The sequence below is a fragment of the Kogia breviceps genome, chromosome 18 (genome assembly GCF_026419965.1).
Source record: "Kogia breviceps isolate mKogBre1 chromosome 18, mKogBre1 haplotype 1, whole genome shotgun sequence".
Lineage (NCBI taxonomy): Eukaryota > Metazoa > Chordata > Mammalia > Artiodactyla > Physeteridae > Kogia > Kogia breviceps.
The window spans coordinates 5192959-5211047 of NC_081327.1; the positions used below are offsets into that span (position 1 = coordinate 5192959).

Genomic DNA, 18089 nt, shown 5'->3' on the forward strand with positions numbered 1-18089 from the left:
GGGGAGGGAGGGCCTGGATTCCTGCTTCAGCGAATTCCATCTGGGGCGTCTGCTACCACTGCACTTCTGCCTGCTGGAAGCTGCTGGGCCGTGGGGCCATTGTATGGGGAGGCTTAAGGGATTTGGGAGACCCTGGGAGCAGAGAGGCCAGCGACCTGACTGGGTTCAGTCTGCACAGAGGGGCCGAGGCAGACAGAGGGTTCAGGGCAGGCTCTGCCCCTCAGGTAGGGACCAGGCGTGGGAGCCATGGGCCCCTCCTCCACCTAAACCTAGGCGGCCAGGCCTCCTTTCTCTCGCAGGGACTTGGTGGGGTCCTAGCCCTAGCCCCCTCCTCACCTCGAACCTGGGCGTCCAGGCCCCCAGCCCCCTCCATCCCCCAAAGACTTGGTGTCTCAGTGGCCAGCCCTTTCCTGGCTCAGGACCTGGAAGTCTAGGCCCCCAGCTCCTTTCTCCCCCCAGGACCCAAGGGTCTAGGTTCTCAGCCTCTCCTCCCCCAGACTCAGGAGTCCAGATCCCGAGCTCCCTCTCTCCCCCAGACCCAGGGATCCAGGTGCCCAGTTCCTTCCTCTCATTGGGACCTAATGTCCCAGCCCCCCAGCTCCCTCCTCACCTAGGATCTGGACGTCTAAGGTCCCAGCTTCTCCTCCCTCAGACTAGGAACCTAGACGCCCAGCCCCTCCTCCCCCAGGACATGGGAATCCAGCTCCTGACCCCGTCTCTCCCCTTACCCACAGATCACCATGTACAGCTTCATGGGTGGTGGCCTCTTCTGCGCCTGGGTGGGGACCATCCTCCTGGTGGTGGCCACGGCGACAGACCACTGGATGCAGTACCGGCTGTCGGGGGCCTTCGCCCACCAGGGCCTGTGGCGATATTGCCTGGGCAGCAAGTGCTACCTGCAGACGGAGAGCATCGGTGAGGCTCCGGGGCGGGGGGGGTGGGGGGTGGGGTCTGGGTTGTGCCTGGGATCAGAGCCTCACGCAGGGCAGAACCTCACAGTGGAAAGGCCACCTGTTTGGCAGATGGAGAGCCCTGTGGCTCAGAGAGGGAAAGCGCCCAGCCCAAGGTCACTCAGCATGGAAGGGGCAGAACTGGTATTTCAGTATTTTTTTCTAGTACAGTTACAGGATGTACCGATTTAGAGGTTCAGTAGAGAGGTGACATTTCCATGCGTGACATAGAGGCCAGGTATAGCAGTTGGGGCTGGGGTTATCAGAAGAGCATTTTCTAAATATCTACTAGGTGTCAAGAACTATGTTAGGTACCAGGAGGATACAGAAGCAATATGGACCCTAAGTTAGCTAATACTGGATGAGATACTTTTTAATACTTGCTGTGAGCCAAGCTGTGTAACACATATGTGTATATGTATATATGTGTGTGTATGTATATGTGAATATAGATATATACGTGTATATATTACATTATACATTGTAAAAGTGGAGATAAAAATAGTACTTACAGTATAGGATTCCTGCAATCTATATTATATAATACATATTATTCTAATATACTATGGACCTCTATGTGCCTCTTTCCATATACATATATATTTGTATATATGTACAGCCTTCCCTCAGTCCCTCCGTAGCCACAGAGAATTGGTTCCAGGACCCGCTGTGGATACCAAAGCCTCTGGATGCTCAAGTCATGTAGTCGGCCCTCTGTATCCATGGCTCCGTATCTGTGGTTCTGCATCTGGGGATTAAACCAACCGTGGATAGTGTAGTACTGTATGTATTTATTGAAAAAAAGTCTCATCTGGGCTTCCCTGGTGGCGCAGTGGTTGAGAGTCCGCCTGCCGATTCAGGGGACGCGGGTTCGTGCCCCGGTCCGGGAAGATCCCACGTGCCGAGGAGCGGCTGGGCCCGTGAGCCGTGGCCGCTGCGCCTGCGCGTCCGGAGCCTGTGCTCCGCAGAGGGAGAGGCCGCGACAGTGAGAGGCCCGCGTACCGCAAAAAAAAAAAAAAAAAATTCTCATCTAAGTGGACCTGCACAGTTCAAACCTGTGCCGTTCAAGGGTCAAATGTATATACATGCATATATATGGAAAGAGAGATGCATAGAGATGTATAGTACATTACATAATATATATTATATATTATACAATATACTTTATATAATATATTAATAATATATAGTATATCACATATTCTATATTATCTATATCCAATAATAGGGTAGTAATAATAATAATCATAACAATAACTGACATGTATTGTTACTGTGTCCTATGTGCTATTCTAAGCGCTTTGCCTGGATTAACTAACCCTCTTCGGTGTCCCAACACTAAGAGAGCTGTTCCGTTGTGTCTATGAATTAAGACATGATACTTGACCTCAAAAAGGCAATTCTTTTTTTTTTGGTGGGGGGGGGGGTTGGGAGGAGGAGCCGACCCTCACTGAGCCCTGTGGTATGACAGGCTTGTGGCAGTTTTCACCTACCCCATCTCACCAAACCTACCCATTTGCTGGAGGGAAAAACTGAGGCAGGGAGAAGTGGAAAGGTTTGCCCTGGGCTACCAGTTTCAGAGCCCCATTTGGCTGACTTCGTGCATCCTTTTCACTTCCGGCTGTCTCCTTTGTCACACTTCTACCACTCCTCCTGCTTCAGACTGGGAACAGCACCAGACACTCTGAGTTCCCTCTGCTGGGGATGAGAGAGAGGGAGGCTGGATGGAGGTCTTCAACTTCGTTTGATATCTTCATGACCACAAGACTGAGAGCCTCAGGGACATACCTCCCCCCGATTGATTGATTCTTGGGGATTTGTCCAAACATTAGGTTTAATTTGTTCATCCATTGTATAGCTGATGTAATCCGATCACCAAAATGAGAGCAGGAGTCCTGAGCTTGCTTCCCAGAGGCCAAACCCAACCCAAGACATGTATGCATAGCTTTTTTTTTTTTTTTTTTTTTGCGGTACGCGGGCCTCTCACTGCTGTGGCCTCTCCTGTCGCGGAGCACAGGCTCCGGACGCGCAGGCGCAGCGGCCATGGCTCACGGGCCCAGCCGCTCCGTGGCACGTGGGATCTTCCCGGACCGGGGCCCGAACCCGCGTCCCTTGCATCGGCAGGCGGACTCTCCACCACCGCGCCACCAGGGAAGCCCCGTGCGTGGCATTTTTTAAGTTCCCAAAGTCATTACCAGTATTTTAAAAATCTGGAGATTTTACATTAAAATCTGGACTTGCAGCTCTTTTTGAATAATCCGGTTTTGCCTGTCTTTTCCAGGCCCATGGTTAGCTGGGTGTGAGTAGCAAATGCCCCCTTCAAATGGGGTACACCAGTCAGGGTCCCCTCAGGAGACAGAAACCACACTGCGATTTGAATAGGGAAGGTTTGATCCAAAGGTGAAGCTGATAATTGATAGTTGGTACATGGGAGCTACATGTTCCCCACGCAGCCTGCTGTCTGTCTCCTGCCTTTATTCACAGCTGCAGCCAAGCCTCAGAGGCATTTTGTGTTTTCCACTCCTGCATTAGCCCAACCTTGGGAAAGAAATAGGCTATAACGTCCCCCATAAGTCCTCCAGACTTTGAAATACCCAGAGGCATGTGTATTCGTTTTCTAAGGCTGCCATAACGAAGTACCACAAACTGGGTGGCTTAACAGAAATCTATTGCCTCACAGATCTGGAGGCTAGAAGTCCAAAATCAAGGTCTCTGCAGGGTTGGTTCCTTCTGAGGGCTGTGAGGAAGAATCTGTTCCCTGCCTCTCTCTTAGCTTCTGGTGGTTGCCTGGTAATCTTTGGTATTCCTTGGCTTATAAATGCACCAGCCCATCTCTGCCTTCATCTTTGCATGATGTCCCCCTGGGTGTCCCCCTGTCTCCAAATTTCCCCAGTTTATGAGGACACCAATCATATTGGATTAGAAATCCACTCTACTCTGGTATGACCTCCTCTTAACTACTCACATCTGCAAAGACCCTATTTGCAACTAAGGTCCTATTCCGAGGCAGTGGGAGGGTGGGGGGAGCAGTTAGAACTTCAACATGTGAACTTGAAAGGGGAGACACAACGCAACCCAGCAACCCATAACAACATCCGTGGAGAAGTACCCAGGAATTGTTCTCCCCTAGACTTTCACAAGACAGAAGACTGCATTTTGCAAAGATCTAAGGCTTTTTCAGTGGCAGGACCCCAGTTCTGCCCCGGCGTGATCATTGTCATGGGTACTTCGAGAGACAGAGTTAACAAAGCAGTTGAGACTGAGGGCGAGGAGCTTGGCTTTCAACTCCAGTCCCTCTGCTAATTATGGGACCTTGGGCAAATCACTTCACCTCTCTGAGCCTCCACTCCTTCACTTGAAAACTGGGCATGAAAATATTACTTAGAGCTTAGGGCTCTTGGAAAGAATAAATAGGAGCACACATGGGAAGAGAGCCTGGCACGTACTTGACAGTTGCCAAATGGAAGATGAGGTCATGATGAGTGTTCCCAGGGCATCTCCAGTCATTCAACATGTTTCTTGAGCACCTATTACATGCCAGGCACTAGGTGCTGGGGATACAGCAGCGACTGAGAAAGCCAGGTCCTCACAGAGCTGGGATCTCGGTGGAGAGAGATAGACATCGTAAACAAGTTAGAAATAAATAAATGGGACATTTCCAAATATGGGTAAGTGGTATGAAGGAAGGGAAAGGGAGCGTGGGAGAGAGGATAGAGAGTGAGTAGTAGGACGATATGGGAAATCGGCATTCATTCACTCATTCGTTCATTGAACCAACCTTTCTCCAGGCCCATGTGCAAATCAAACCTCTGCTGGTGTCCTCTGTGGTGTAGAATCAGCCAGCTCCCTGTCCTCAGGCTGGAGAGGGAAACAGGCAAAGAGAGTCTCAACCCAGAGCAGGGAGTGAGGACGGTGCCTGAGGGGTGAAGAAGGGATGCTTCCCAGAGGAGGGGATCTGGGAGCTGGGCTTTGGAGGATGAATAGGAGTCTGCCGGGTGAAGAGGAAGGTTTTCTCAGAGAGGTGAAGGAGGAGCTAGGTCAGGAATACAGAGAGGGGTGAGGCATTCCTGCCCTCAGAGGTAGCAGCCTTCACCACCGAGGGCCGGGAAGGCACAGGAGTGACATTGGGGGTGCTCCCACAGCATACTGGAATGCCACCCGGGCCTTCATGATCCTGGCCTCCCTGTGCGCCACCTCTGGCATCATCATAGGCATCATGGCGTTCGCTCAGCAGCCCACTTTCACCCGCTTCTCCCGGCCCTTCTCTGCGGGCATCGTGTTTTTCGCCTCCAGTGAGTGAATCCCCCCCTCCCCCTCCCCCTCCCCCTCTCCCAGCTCCCCCTCCAGCTCTACCCCCCACACCACTTTCATTCCTCACTGCTCCGCACTCCGCCCCACCCGCACCCAAATCCCACCTCCACTTCCAACGACAACTTCAGGACTATTTCCCATGCCAGTCAGTTCTGACACCAGCTATCGGTGCTGCCATTCAATGCTGGCATTCACCACCGGAGCTGGCACCAAACCCCGCAGGTTTCAAGGCACGGTTCCCAACCACACCGCCCCTACTTCAGCTGCAAGCGGGGTCCCCGGCTCACCTGTACTTCTGACCAATCGGCTACGGATTCAGGGGTTCCCAGGACGTGCTTCAGGTTCAGAAATGTGCTAGAATAGCTCACAGAACTCAGGAAAGCATAATACTTACAGTTCGATGATGAAGAGTACAACTCAAGACGAGCCAAGTAAAGAGATGCATAGCGTGAAGCCAGAGAGGGGTCCTGAACGTGGAGTTTCCATGCAATCTCCTTGCAGAATTAGGGCTCGTCAGCGCATCCCCCCCCGCCCCCCAGCGCATCCTATGCCTTCACCAAACAGGGAGCTCCAGTGAGCCTCAGCATCCAGCATTTCTACTGGAGCTTCATTGCAAGGGCGTGAGTCACTGGCCACGTGGTTGAACTCACTCTCCAGCCCCCCTTTTCCTCCCCAGAGGCTGGACTGAACCCAAGTGGCTCAAAGCTCCAGCCCTCCATTCCCAAGGCTGGTCTTTCTGTTGACCAGCTCGTATCCCCGAGTCATCTCTGATCATCAGCGTAAACTCAGGTGTGATCCAAGAACAACAAAGACACTCCTAGTACTCAAGAAAATTCCAAGGACTCGGAGTTTCCCTCCCAGGAACCAGAGACAAAGACCAGTCAGATTCTTGAGGACACAACACGACCCCACACCATTCCCACCCTAACCCTACTCCTCATTCATGTTTACTCCCACTTTCACCTCATCCTCCATCCTCACCCTTATCCCTACCTGCACCCATACCCCCTTCTCAATTTATTCATTTCACCCCCATCTCCAAACCCGCCCCCATCCCCATCCCCCACCCCCCCCCCCACCCCCGCCCCCACCTCTCTCTCCAGCCTTTTTTGTCCTGCTGGCCTTGGCCATTTACACTGGAGTCACTGTCAGCTTCCTCGGTCGCCGCTTCGGGGACTGGCGCTTCTCCTGGTCCTACATCCTGGGCTGGGTAGCCCTGCTCATGACCTTCTTTGCAGGTACTGGGGTTGGGGGTGCAAAGGCAAGTGTCTGTGGCCCTGCGGGGTGAGACGATGGGAGGGAGGGTCCCACACAGGCGCCCCCAGCACTGAACCAGAAGGCAGGCTCCAAGCCCTGTGGACACCAGGGAGAAAGGGAATGCTGTGTCGGCGTCTTGGGCTGGGAGCAGGGGCTGCGAGGGCCGATAGGGGGCCGGGCGGGGTCAACCGGGATGTCTTCTCGCGCAGGAATTTTCTACATGTGTGCCTACCGGATGAATGAATGTCGGCGCCTGTCCACTCCCCGCTGAACCCAAACGTGTGCCCCGGCTTCATCCGGACGTCAAAGTCAGGTCACTGAAGAGGAGGGGGAGGGTCTAGAGGCCTGAAATCCTGGTTCCTGGGGCCTGGTGGAGGCAGTTGAGGGGCGCCCAGGCCCCCAGCCACCAGGGGGGGTTGTTAGAGAAATGGAATATCCATTAGAGAGACTTTTTGGAGTCTAATAAAACTGACGGAAACTACTGAAGTGTGGTCCCTGAGGGGTTCGGGTGGAGAGAAAGAGGGGTGACGTGTGGTGAATGGGGCAGGGGTGGTGGTGGCATTATACTAGGCTCAGTTCCTGTAGGAGGGATGAGCACAGAGATAAGTTACACGGCCCCCACCCTACTAGGGTCACCAATTTTTTTTTTTTTTTTTTTTTTGGCTGCACCCCTCGACGTGTGGGATCTTGGTTCTCCCACTAGGGTTCGAACCTGGGCCCCCTGCACTGGAAGTGTGGAGTCCTAACCACTGGACCGCCAGGGAAGTCCCTGGGTTCAACTGCTAGGAAACCAATGTGTAGGTCCGATTCTGATGGGTGTATTTTTTCCCCACACCACCAAGCGGGTAACTCAATTCTGACACGATCTACATAGAGGAAGTGTCAGATCGCACAAGTTAAAGACACAGCCCTAGGGCTTCCCCGGTGGCGCAGTGGTGGAGAGTCCGCCTGCCGATGCAGGGGACGCGGGTTCGTGCCCCGGTCCGGGAGGATCCCACGTGCCGCGGAGCGGCTGGGCCCGTGAGCCGTGGCCGCTGAGCCTGCGCGTCCGGAGCCTGCGCTCCGCAACGGGAGAGGCCGCAACAGTGAGAGGCCCGCGTACCGCAAAAAAAAAAAAAAAAAAAGACACAGCCCTGGAAGACCGCCTCCCACTTCAGAGGCCAATCACAAGCTCAGGTTGTCACTTGTGCTTCTGACCAACCAGCAATAGACTAGAGGTCCCAACAACCCCCTCCTTGGGTTCCCGTAATTTGCTAGAGCAGCTCACAGAACTCAGGGAAACATTTTACTTACTAGATCGCCACTTTTTAAATAAAAGAATATAACTCAAAACAGCCAGACGGAAGAGATGCACAGGTCAAGGTAAGTGGAAAGAGAGGTGTGGCGCTTCCACGCCCTCTCCAAGTAGGTCACTCTCCCCCAAAAAGCATGTGTTCACCAGCCTGGAAGCTCTCTGAATCCTCTCCTTCTGGGTTTTTCTGGAGACTTCATTACACAGTTATGATTGATTAAATCATTGGCCGTTGGTGGTTGAACTCAATCTCCAACTCCTCTCCCCTTCCAGGAGGTCAAGGGGTGGGACTGCAATTTCTGACCGTCTAATCATGTGGTTGGCTCCCCTCCCCGTCACAACTTAGGAAATTCCAAGAGTTTTAGGATCTCTATGCCGGAAGTGGGGACAAAGACCCAATATATATTTATTATAAAACATAATATCACAGTAGGAGGATACGATAAATGAAAAGATCTATGGAACTTCCCTGGTGGTCCAATGGTTAAGGCTCCACACTCCCAATGCAGGGGGCATGGGATCTATCCCTGGCCATGGTAGGGACAGAATAAAGGGACAAAGTAGGTAAGTAAATAGGGGATTAGTTAAATAGGGGATTTACTTACATTAGGGGATTGTAAGTGAAGAAAAAGTATGGGAGACCCCTGTAAGTTAATGATCACTCAAGAAAGCAGGTTTGCTTAACCACAAAACCATGCAACAGAAGCATGAGACATGCCCCAAACAATAAAACGATGGTGGCAGGAGACCCACATCCTGCCCAGTGAGCTCAGTAAGTTAATAACCCCCATGACATGCTCTCTGCACACATAAAAAACAATAATTTATGGAAAGGTGACATTTCAAAGTGAAAGACCCTCATTGTACTGAGACCTGAGATAATTTTTCCATTGTGCCATGACAGTCCTGGCTTGACCATGTAGGGACAAGAAAACTCCCCTGCCCAACCTGGAGGCGGAGCTGATGATGGAAGCATGCATGACGCCTACTCAAGAATGAGAAAGAAGGTGGTCCTCTCCCCCTCCCCACTTTTCCTTTGATTATAAAACTGTAGCCCACCAAGTTCTTGGGGAGGCACCCTCTCGCCCGCCCACTTGTCTCACAAGCACCCTATTCTAATAATCTAATAAATCGCTTCTTACCTCATCACTTTGCCTCTCACTGAATTCCTTCTGTGCTGAGACAACCAGAGCTCCTCGGAGCCCTCCAAAACGCCACTGAGCGAGTTCAGCCTGGGAACTAAGATCCCACGTGCTGCCCAGCGCGGCCAAAAAAACCCCCAAAACAACTGTGGAAAAACAACCTCCTTGCCCACTCGCGCCATCTCCACTTGGCTCTCCCAACCTCCTGGCCCCTCCCTGGATGGACCCTTCCAAGCAGAAACACCAGAATTCTGATCTGCAACTTGTCCTGCACCTGCCTCTTCATCCATCATTCATGACCTTGATCTTCATTCACTCTTCATTCACTCATTCATTAGTTCATCCAACAGACTCATGCCAACTGCCATGCGATTTACTAAAGCTTATCATGAAATAATAAGACTCTTTAGGGAGGCCAATTCCAATAATAAGAATATTGATTACAGCCTGTGCTAGCAACGGTTATATTAATAGAGGCTTACTCCCTAGAAATATTTATTGGGACCTCCTCAAATAACAAAAATACTATATTTATAGAGGCTTCCTCTAGTAATAATAGCAACTGAAACCTTCTCTAATTATAATTTATAGAGGCCTATTTAAGTAGAAATATTTACTGAGACTTATTCCAGGAATCTTATCTATAGGGGCTGACTCTAGCAATAATAATGATGTTATAACTTCAGGCTCATATCTCCAACTACTTACTCAACATTTCCACCTGAAAAGACGAGGCATCTCAAGCTTCCCATATCTGAAGTTGAGCTCCTGATCTCTCTCACAACCCGCATCGGCTCCTCCCATGGTCTCCCCCAACTTAGTAAATGACAAGTCCATTTTTATCTAGCTGCTCAAGCCCAAAATGTTGGGATCACCCTCCATAGCTTTCCTTCTGTTACCTCTCACATCTGATTCATCAGCCAACCGTGTTGGCTCTACCGTCAAAATGTATTCGGAATTTGACCCCTTCTTGCTCAATCATGGTTACCCCCCATCCAAGCCACCATCGTGTCTCACCTGGCTTATTGCCACAGACTTCTAACCAGCTCAGCCTCAACCCTTACCCACACCCCACCCAATCCCTGCCCCTGAAGGAGTAGAGTTGATTTACAATGTCCTGTTAGTTTCAGGTGTACAGCTAAGTGATTCAGTTATACATATACATATATCCATTCTTTTTCAGATTCTTTTCCCATATAGGTTATTACGGAATACTGAGTTCCCTGTGCTATACAGTATGTCCTTTTTGATGATCTATTTTATATATAGTAGTGTGTATATATCCCTCCACCCCGAATTTCCCCTTTGGTAACCGTAAGTTTGTTTTCAAAGTCTGTGAGTCTGTTTCTCTTTTGTAAATAAGTTCATTTGTATCTTTTTTTAGATTCCACATATATGTGATATCATATCATATTTGTCTTTCTCTGTCTGACTTACTTCACTTAGTGTGATAATCTCTAGGTCTATCCATGTTGCTGCACATGGCATTATTCCATTCTTTTTTATGGCTGAGTAATATTCTATTGTATATATGTGCCACATCTTCTTTATCCATTCCTCCGCTGATGGACATTTACGTTGCTTCCATGTCCTGGCTATTGTAAATACTGCTGCAATGAACATTGGGGTGCGTGTATCTTTTTCAATTATGGTTTTCTTCAGATATATACCCAGGAGTGGGATTGCTAGATCATATGGTAGTTCTACTTTTAGTTTTTAAAATAATTAATTCATTAATTTTAAAAACAATTAATTAATTAATTTGGGGCTGCGTTAGGTCTTCCTTGCTGTGCGTGGGCTTTTCTCTAGTTGAGGCGGGGGGGGGCTACTCTTTGTGGGGTGCGCAGGCTTCTTATATTTTTTTTTTATGTTATTAGTTTAATTATTATTATTTTTTATTTATTTTTATTTTTTTTTAACATCTTTATTGGAGTATAATTGTTTTACAATAGTGTTAGTTTTTCCTTTACAACAAACTGAATCAGTTATACATATACATATGTTCCCATATCTCTGCCATGGCTTCTCTTGTTGCAGATCACGGGCTCTGGGCGCGTGGGTTTCACTAGTTGTGGCACATGGGCTCAGTAGTTGTGGCTCGTGGGCTCTAGAGTGCAGGCTCAGTAGTTGTGGCGCACGGGCTTAGCTGCTCCGCGGCATACGGGATCTTCTCAGACCGGGGCTCGAACCCGCGTCCCCTGCGTTGGCAGACAGATTCTTAACCACTGCGCCACCAGGGAAGTCCATGCTTTTAGTTTTTTAAGGAACCTCCATACTGTTCTCCATGGTGGTTGTACCAATTTACATACCCGTCAACAGTGTAGGAGGGTTCCCTTTTCTCCACACCCTCTCCAGCATTTATTGTTTTTAGACTTTCAAACGAATTTTAATTAAAACATGATTCAAATCATGTCCCCTCTCTGCTCTCAGTCCTCCAGTGGCTTGGACCTGGAGGTCGGATGAAGATAAAAAATGGAGGGGCTGTGGTGGGATTGAGGTAAGAATTACAGGGTCAGGGAGAGGTATGAAGAAGGAAGTGGGGGTGGGACTGGGGCTGGAGTTGAGACTGGAAATGCCATCTGGTGTGCGGATGGATGTTAGGAGAGGGTTAAGTGTCTGGGTGAGGGTGCGTTTGGGTTTGGGGATGGGGTTGAGTTTGGAGTTGGGTTTGGGAATAAGAATGGGGTTAGGTTTGGGGTTTGGGATGGGTTAGAACTGGGGTTAACAATGGGATTGAGTTCGGGGATTGGGATGGGTTGAATTTGGGGTTGGAGCTGGAGTTTGGAATTGGAACTGGGGTTAAAGATGAGACTGAGGGAATTCCCTGGCTGTCCAGTGGTTAGGACTCAGCGGTTTCACTGCTGGGGCTGGGGTTCAATCCCTGGTCCAGGAACTAAGATCCCGCAAGCCATGCGGTGTGGCGCGCACACACAAATAAATAAAATAAATAAATAAAAGGACGGGATTGAATTCGTCGTTGGGAATGACAACGGGGTTGGGTTGGAGGATAGGGACGGGGCCACGGATGGGGTTGGAGCTGCCTGCGGTCAGGATGGTGTTGGGTTTGGGATGGGGTCAAGATCATAGATGGGGGGACTTCCCTGGCAGTCCAGTGGCTAGGACTCCACGCTTTCACTGCCGAGGGCCCGGGGTTCAATCCCTGGTTGGGGAACTAAGGTCCCACAAGCCATGCAGTGATGCCAAAGAAGAAAAAGAGAGAGAGGGAAGAGAAGAAAAACAAGAGAGAGAGAGAGAGAGAGAGAGAGAGAGAGAAAGATCTCAGATGGGTTCTGTGCATGTGATCACCACACGCCCTTGGCTGAGACTTCCTGAAGCTTGTCTGGCTGCTAATCACAGGAGCCATGTGCAGCGCCATTTGGGGGACGGCACCCCAGCTGCTCAGGACATGGATCCCCTCCTGGGAGCCTGTCCTCATGAGCATGTTCTCAGGAGTGGCCAGTTACCCCACTGGTGAGGATCTGGGTGAGGGATGGCGGCCTTGCAGACTGGAGTCTCCAACCAAGGAAGAGGACCCAGCCTCCTGGGTCACTCTGGCTCTCCCCTTCGCCAGCTGTCCTGGGACTGTTAGCTCAGTTCCTCTGCGGGACAGAAGTCCTCTTCCAGGTCACTCCTGCTTCATAGAGGTCAAGTTTACCTGGGCCTTCTACCTGGGCTGTGGCACCCTCACCTTCTATTTGAGATGGGGCCCAGGACCCGATGCCGCTGTGAGGGGAGGGCCAGAAAGTCCTGCACTGACATCCTTGACCCCCAACTCCCGCTCCCTGATCACAGAAACCCAGGTCCTGTTGATGGAGCACACACCAGACCGAAGGCCTTGCTCGAAACAGCACTAACTGTGAACTCACGTATCAGACGAGGATGTGGGCACGTCCTCCCTCCACAAACTTGCAAAATTGCTATCGCTGTTTACCTGCCCTGGGCATAAGCTCCAAGTAAGGAGCCGGGAGCCCGTGTCCCCACGCTCAGGACCTGGAGTCTAGGCCTCCTAGCAGCTTCCTCCTTCAGCCCCAAGTATCCTAGCCTCCTTCCCCCTCCTTTTATGGAGACCCTAGAATGGGGGCCCCTGTCTGCCAGAACGGAAGGTTGCAGAACCCACAGGAAAGAATGATGCATCCCCCAGCTGTCCCCTCTGGCCACACCTCCCCCTCCCATTTAACTCACACCTTGGCCTCACTCACCGCACCCCACCTCTGGGCCCCCCAAGCCTCTCTCTCACCTCTTCCAGGAAGCCCCCCTCTGGCGTGGAAGGCTTCAAGGGCAGGAGGTATAGAACCTTCTGTAGAGACACATTGTACCCACTGAAACCACTGACAATGTGACATCTCCAGGGCCCTCCCCCACCACCATATACTGAGAGGGGAACCTCAAGGGCTGGAGGGCGGGTGCCAATGCAAGGCGGGAAGCGAGGATGTGACGAGAGTCAGCTGCCAGGAACTGGGTGAGTCCAAACTAGTCTGATCTGAAGGACCACAGGTCCCTCAGCTGTCCCAACTGCTTGACTGTCCCGGGAGTCCGGGGGGCATAGCTTCCTCCTCTCTCAGAGACCCAGGAATCTGGATCAGCAGGCTCTTTATCACCCAGGACCCGGAAACCCAGCCTTCGCCCCCATGGAGCCCTGCAGGTCCCTGGCCCTGCTCACTAGCTCCCTGGCCCTGTTGTCTCTCTTGGTGGCTCTGAGCACGAATTTCTGGTTTGTGGCCGAGGGGCCCAGCTCCTTGTCTCACTCGGGCCTCTGGCCATCGGGAGATCAGGGCTCGGTAGAAGGTAAGGGGGAGTGGTCTCTCTCGGGGTGGAGAAGGGCCTGAGGGCACAGGCACTCAGCGGTCCCGTCTCCGAGCAGGCTATATCCACGTGACACAGAGCTTCTGTGTTCTGGCTGTCCTTTGGGGCCTGATCGCTGTGAGCTTTCTGGTCATGTCCTGCATCCCTTCCCTGTCTGCCCCTGGACGCGGCCCCATCGTCTCCACCTTCGTAGCCTTTGCCGCAGGTAAGGACTCCGGGCTGGGCTTGGGGCGCTGGGACCTGGTGAGTTTCTGCGGGGGGCGCTGAGCAATCTCTCTTGTCTCCGCCCCCAGCCCTCTCCCTGATAGTGGCCATGGCGGTCTACACGATCGAGCGGTGGAAGCAGCCTGGACACCCCCAGATCCAGTCTTTCTTCTCCTGGTCCTTCTACCTGGGCTGGGTTTCAACTGTCCTCTTTCTCTGTGCAGGTGACTACGCCCTGGGGAGTCCCAGGGGTGGACAGGGGCCCAGCTGGGGGCTCAGAGGGAGCAGGGAAGGAGCGAGGGTCTAACTTCTCTCTGCCAACCCAGGCGGCCTGAGTCTGGGAGCTCACTACGGGGCCCACCGGCCTGGCTATGAGGCCATGTGAACCACAGGATGGCTCTGGCACTCCATTCTCTGGAGGCATCATGAGGAACCATGAAAACAGCTGGCTCTCCTTCCTGCCCTGACTCCCAGCGTCTGCGAGCTCTTTCCTTTGCGTCTTCATTCATTCAACAAAAATCTGCTGGGAACTGGTTATTCCGAGGTTAATGCTGCCACAACAGAAGACGACGACACTGCAGCTTCACAATGGCCACCCAGAGAGGAGTCAATCCTGCTACCTGCCCTGCCCTAGAGGTGCTCCCACCACAGTGGGAACCAGCGTGGACTCGGGCATGGCCCCAGGACCCTTGTCTCTCCATCCTTTATCTCTTTTCTTCCCTTTGCCTTTTCTCCCTTTAGCTCTTTTCTTCTTGCTGCTTCTGATTTTGTCACCCTTGCCTTTACCCTTAGTGCACCTTGCTCATTTCATTAATAAATTCACTCTTGGGACTTCCCTGGTGGTCCAGAGGTTAAGAATCCGTGCTTCCACTGCAGGGGACACGGGTTCAATCCCTGGTCAGGGAACTAAGAACCCGCAAGCCGCGGGGTGCAGCCAAAAAAAAAAAAAAAGAAAAAGAACAAGAACAAATTCACTCTTTCAGCTGGCTTCTCCTGAGCGCATCCTTTCTGCTGGGCCGCCCGCTGGGGATGCTGAGGTGAGTCCGATCAGGCCCTGCCCGCCAGGGGCTCCAAGCCCGGTGGGGGCAGGCAGAGCCCAGGGCGGGTCCGGCAGGAAGACTGGCTGTGTCTGGAGGAGGGGTGCGGTGTGGAGGTGAGCTTTCTGGGGAGACGGTGTTTAGGAACTTCTCCAGGGCCGAGGGAAGGTAAAGCAGGCAGACGGACCCTAAGATGAAGGCGTGGAGAGGCTGGGAGTTCTCCGAGGATGGAGAATAGTGCTTTGTGGTTTACTGTAGAATGTGAGGGTGCGGGAGAATGAGGATGGAGAGGCGGGTAGGAGGCAGCGCCTCTAGCCCAGCAGTTGACTGTCTCTTGAGGGTGGTGGGGAGCTAAGGGAGGGACAGCCGGGGAGGGACAGCGTCTGGTCTGGGTGCCAGAAAGCTCCTTCTGGGGCCCATGGGGGAGGCCGGAAGGGGAGAGAAGAGCTTGGCAATCCAACAGGTGAGACATGAGACAGGACAAGGGGTGCGCTGCGGCCAGGGCATGAGAGGGAAAGGAGGAAAGGAGCCAGAAAGTTTCAGGGGGTGGGAGGAACTGGACTCAGGGGTCCAAGGGCTTTGTAGGGTGAGGGGCAAGAAGAGGGCAAGGAGAGTGTCCAGGGGTGTGGTCCAACTAACTGGATGGGCTGACGGTGTCCTCCCTGGTTTGGTGGAAGATGCTGAGATCAATGGGGATGTGGCTGAGTGTCGGGGTCTGGGAGACGGTCAGAAGCAGGTGACGACCTGGGCTGGAGATGCAGTTTGGGATGCGCTCAGAGCATCAGTGCTCGCTGGAGCTCACCTGGTAAGAAGATGCAGAATGGAGCTCTCCGGGAGAACCGGCCTTGAGAAGTGGAGGGAGGAGGGGCAGGAGGCTGCATGGGGGCCTGGGAGGACACAGAGAGCTGGGGACCAGGAGAGCTTATGGGGTCAAGGGAAGAGCAGTTTCTAGAAGCACATGGGCTACCATGTTATGGCCCTCAGAGTCCCCCAGACTTGCCATCTGACTCTGAGCTGTCAGTTTGCCAGAAGAGCTGCTTCTCTGTGTGTGTGTGTGTGTGTGTGTGTGTGGGGGGGGTTATCTCTTTAAATGGCCACTAGAAAAGGGGGTTCTGGAACTCCTGCTGCCTCACAGAGACCCAGTCTCCCTTCCCCCACCCTCTGGGCTCTGTCTGAGAAGCCCTGGGAGCTGTGGGTGAGTCATTTAAGTGGGTCTGTGGTGGGGAAGGCAAGGGACAGGCCAAAGTCACGTCCACTGGGGGATGGAGGTCTCTTGAAGGCAGAGGTTCTTAAGCAGTGATGCCTGAGGGGGCAGGTGGTCTTGGGTCTGGGAGGGGCCTGAGGGGGGTGGTCCCAGAAGTAGGGGGACCAGGCAGGGGTGCAGGGGTAGCCATCTGGGATGTGGAGGGACATGCAGGAGGGGGTCTCAGGGATCTGGGGGTGGGAGGAGCATTGGCCAGTCCTGTATGTGTGGTCCTCGGCAGCAGCCTCCCTGGCATGGGGGCGAAGCGGAGCCTTCAATGCGGGGGCATCTCGCTGGGCTTCTTGGCCAACATCCTCACCATTCTGTCCACGGCCACCAACTCCTGGATCCGCTACTCTGGGGGCCACAGTGGCCTGTGGCAGGAGTGTAGCGGGGGCACCTGCTCCAACATCCCCTGCCAGAGTGAGGCCCGGCCGCCCAGCTGTCAGATCCTTCCCCCCACTGGACAGACAGCCCCCCAGCACTGACCACAGCTGGCCCCCTCTCCCGACACCACAGCCCGGCACATCCTGCGGTGCCCCCGCCCCCAGCCCTTCCACTTCAGCCTGAGATCTGGCTGCCCCTCCGTGACCAGGCCACCAGGAACCCCAACTCGGGGACCTGCCTCCCTGTTGCAACATTAACCGCCGCTCACTATGTAACTGCCAAGTCCCCATCCAAAACCCTGACTCTGCTCCCAGCTCGGAACCGGCGGGATGGGGGTAGTGGCCAGGCGCGGCGCCAGCGGGGTTGATGCGGCCCGCTCTCCCCAGCCATGCTGGCGGTGACCGGGGCGTGCATGGTGCTGGCGGCGGGCTGCAGCATCGTGGGCTTGGTGATGGGGCTGCGGATTCTGTGCCAGGAGGGCGACTCGCGGGGCCGGGCCACGAGTGCCATCTTCTTCTTCTGCGGTGAGATGGCATAGGGTGGGCCTGGTAGTTGGAGGAGGGAGGGGCCCAGGGGTCGCGCGCGACTAGAGGAACCAGGAAGAGGGCCAGAGACCCGGGGCGGATGGGGCGGGGACCAGGCCTCGACGGGGAGGAGCTAAAGAGGCGGGGTCAGGGGCGGGGCCAGGGAGATCGGGTAGAGCAGGGACGGGAGGGCGGGCAAGAAGGGCACGGTCTGAGGCGGTGGGCGCGGTCAGGGTGGGGCCTGGGTACAGCCCCCTGGCCACCCTCACCTGCCGGGTGGGCGGGGCCCAGGCCTGCTACTGCTGATCGCCATGACAGGCTACACAGTGAAGAATGCGTGGAAAAACGACGTCTTCTTCTCCTGGTCCTACCTTTCGGGGTGGCTGGCTTTACCCTTCTCTGTTCTCGCGGGTAACCTGGATAACGGAAGAGGGTGGAGAGGAGACTGCCCCGAGGAGCCCCCCCACCTCCCTGCAGATACTCCCTAGCTGTCCTCCCAGGAAACATCACAGTGACCTCCCAGGACTCCCGAACACACTCCAGTCTGGGCTCCCAAGGACCCGACAGAAACGCCCTTGGAGCCCCAAACCCCAGTCCCCGGGGCCCTCCCGACCATCCGCCCTAGGACTCACCCTCCTCCACCCGCCCTCCGTTCCCTTCCCGCCAGGCTTCTGCTTTCTGCTGGCGGACATGATCTTGCAGAGCACGGATGCCATCAGTGGATTCCCCGTGTGCTTATGACCGCAGCTGCCTGGGGCAGAATAAAGGAACTGCTTCCATTGCCGCGGCTCCACGTGCCTTTCTGGGGGACCTGAGGACGTGGACACGGGGGTACCTGGAGGCTCAGGGAGGAAGTAAGGACATGAACCTATAGGGAACGTGGAGACATGGAGGGACACGGGAACGGAGATTCGGACATGGACAGGACAAGGGTTTTGAT

The 18089-nt window shown here is 53.6% G+C and overlaps 3 protein-coding genes across 4 annotated transcripts; all 3 read left to right on the forward strand.

Annotated features, from left to right (window-relative positions):
* The first annotated feature begins 740 nt into the window (after positions 1-740).
* LIM2 (lens intrinsic membrane protein 2) lies at positions 741-6789 on the forward strand. Of its 2 annotated transcripts, XM_059044281.2 has the most exons (5): positions 741-955; positions 990-1066; positions 5093-5242; positions 6365-6499; positions 6728-6789. In XM_059044281.2, the coding sequence occupies exons 1-5, from the start codon at positions 741-743 to the stop codon at positions 6787-6789; spliced, it is 639 nt and encodes a 212-aa protein (XP_058900264.1). The 2 variants fall into 2 exon arrangements, with proteins under 2 accessions (XP_058900264.1, XP_058900265.1); XM_059044282.2 differs by lacking the exon at positions 990-1066 and having other exon boundaries at positions 741-915.
* Positions 6790-13387: 6598 nt separating this feature from the next.
* On the forward strand, positions 13388-14793 carry NKG7 (natural killer cell granule protein 7). Its single transcript, XM_059044294.2, has 4 exons — positions 13388-13736; positions 13813-13959; positions 14048-14182; positions 14285-14793. Exons 1-4 carry the CDS (start codon positions 13580-13582, stop codon positions 14341-14343), a joined length of 498 nt encoding a protein of 165 aa, XP_058900277.1. The 5' UTR covers positions 13388-13579; the 3' UTR covers positions 14344-14793.
* Positions 14794-16492: 1699 nt separating this feature from the next.
* On the forward strand, positions 16493-17910 carry CLDND2 (claudin domain containing 2). The gene is made up of 4 exons (XM_059044291.2): positions 16493-16661; positions 17012-17149; positions 17441-17560; positions 17817-17910. The coding sequence occupies exons 1-4, from the start codon at positions 16493-16495 to the stop codon at positions 17888-17890; spliced, it is 501 nt and encodes a 166-aa protein (XP_058900274.1). The 3' UTR covers positions 17891-17910.
* The last annotated feature ends 179 nt before the right edge of the window (positions 17911-18089 follow it).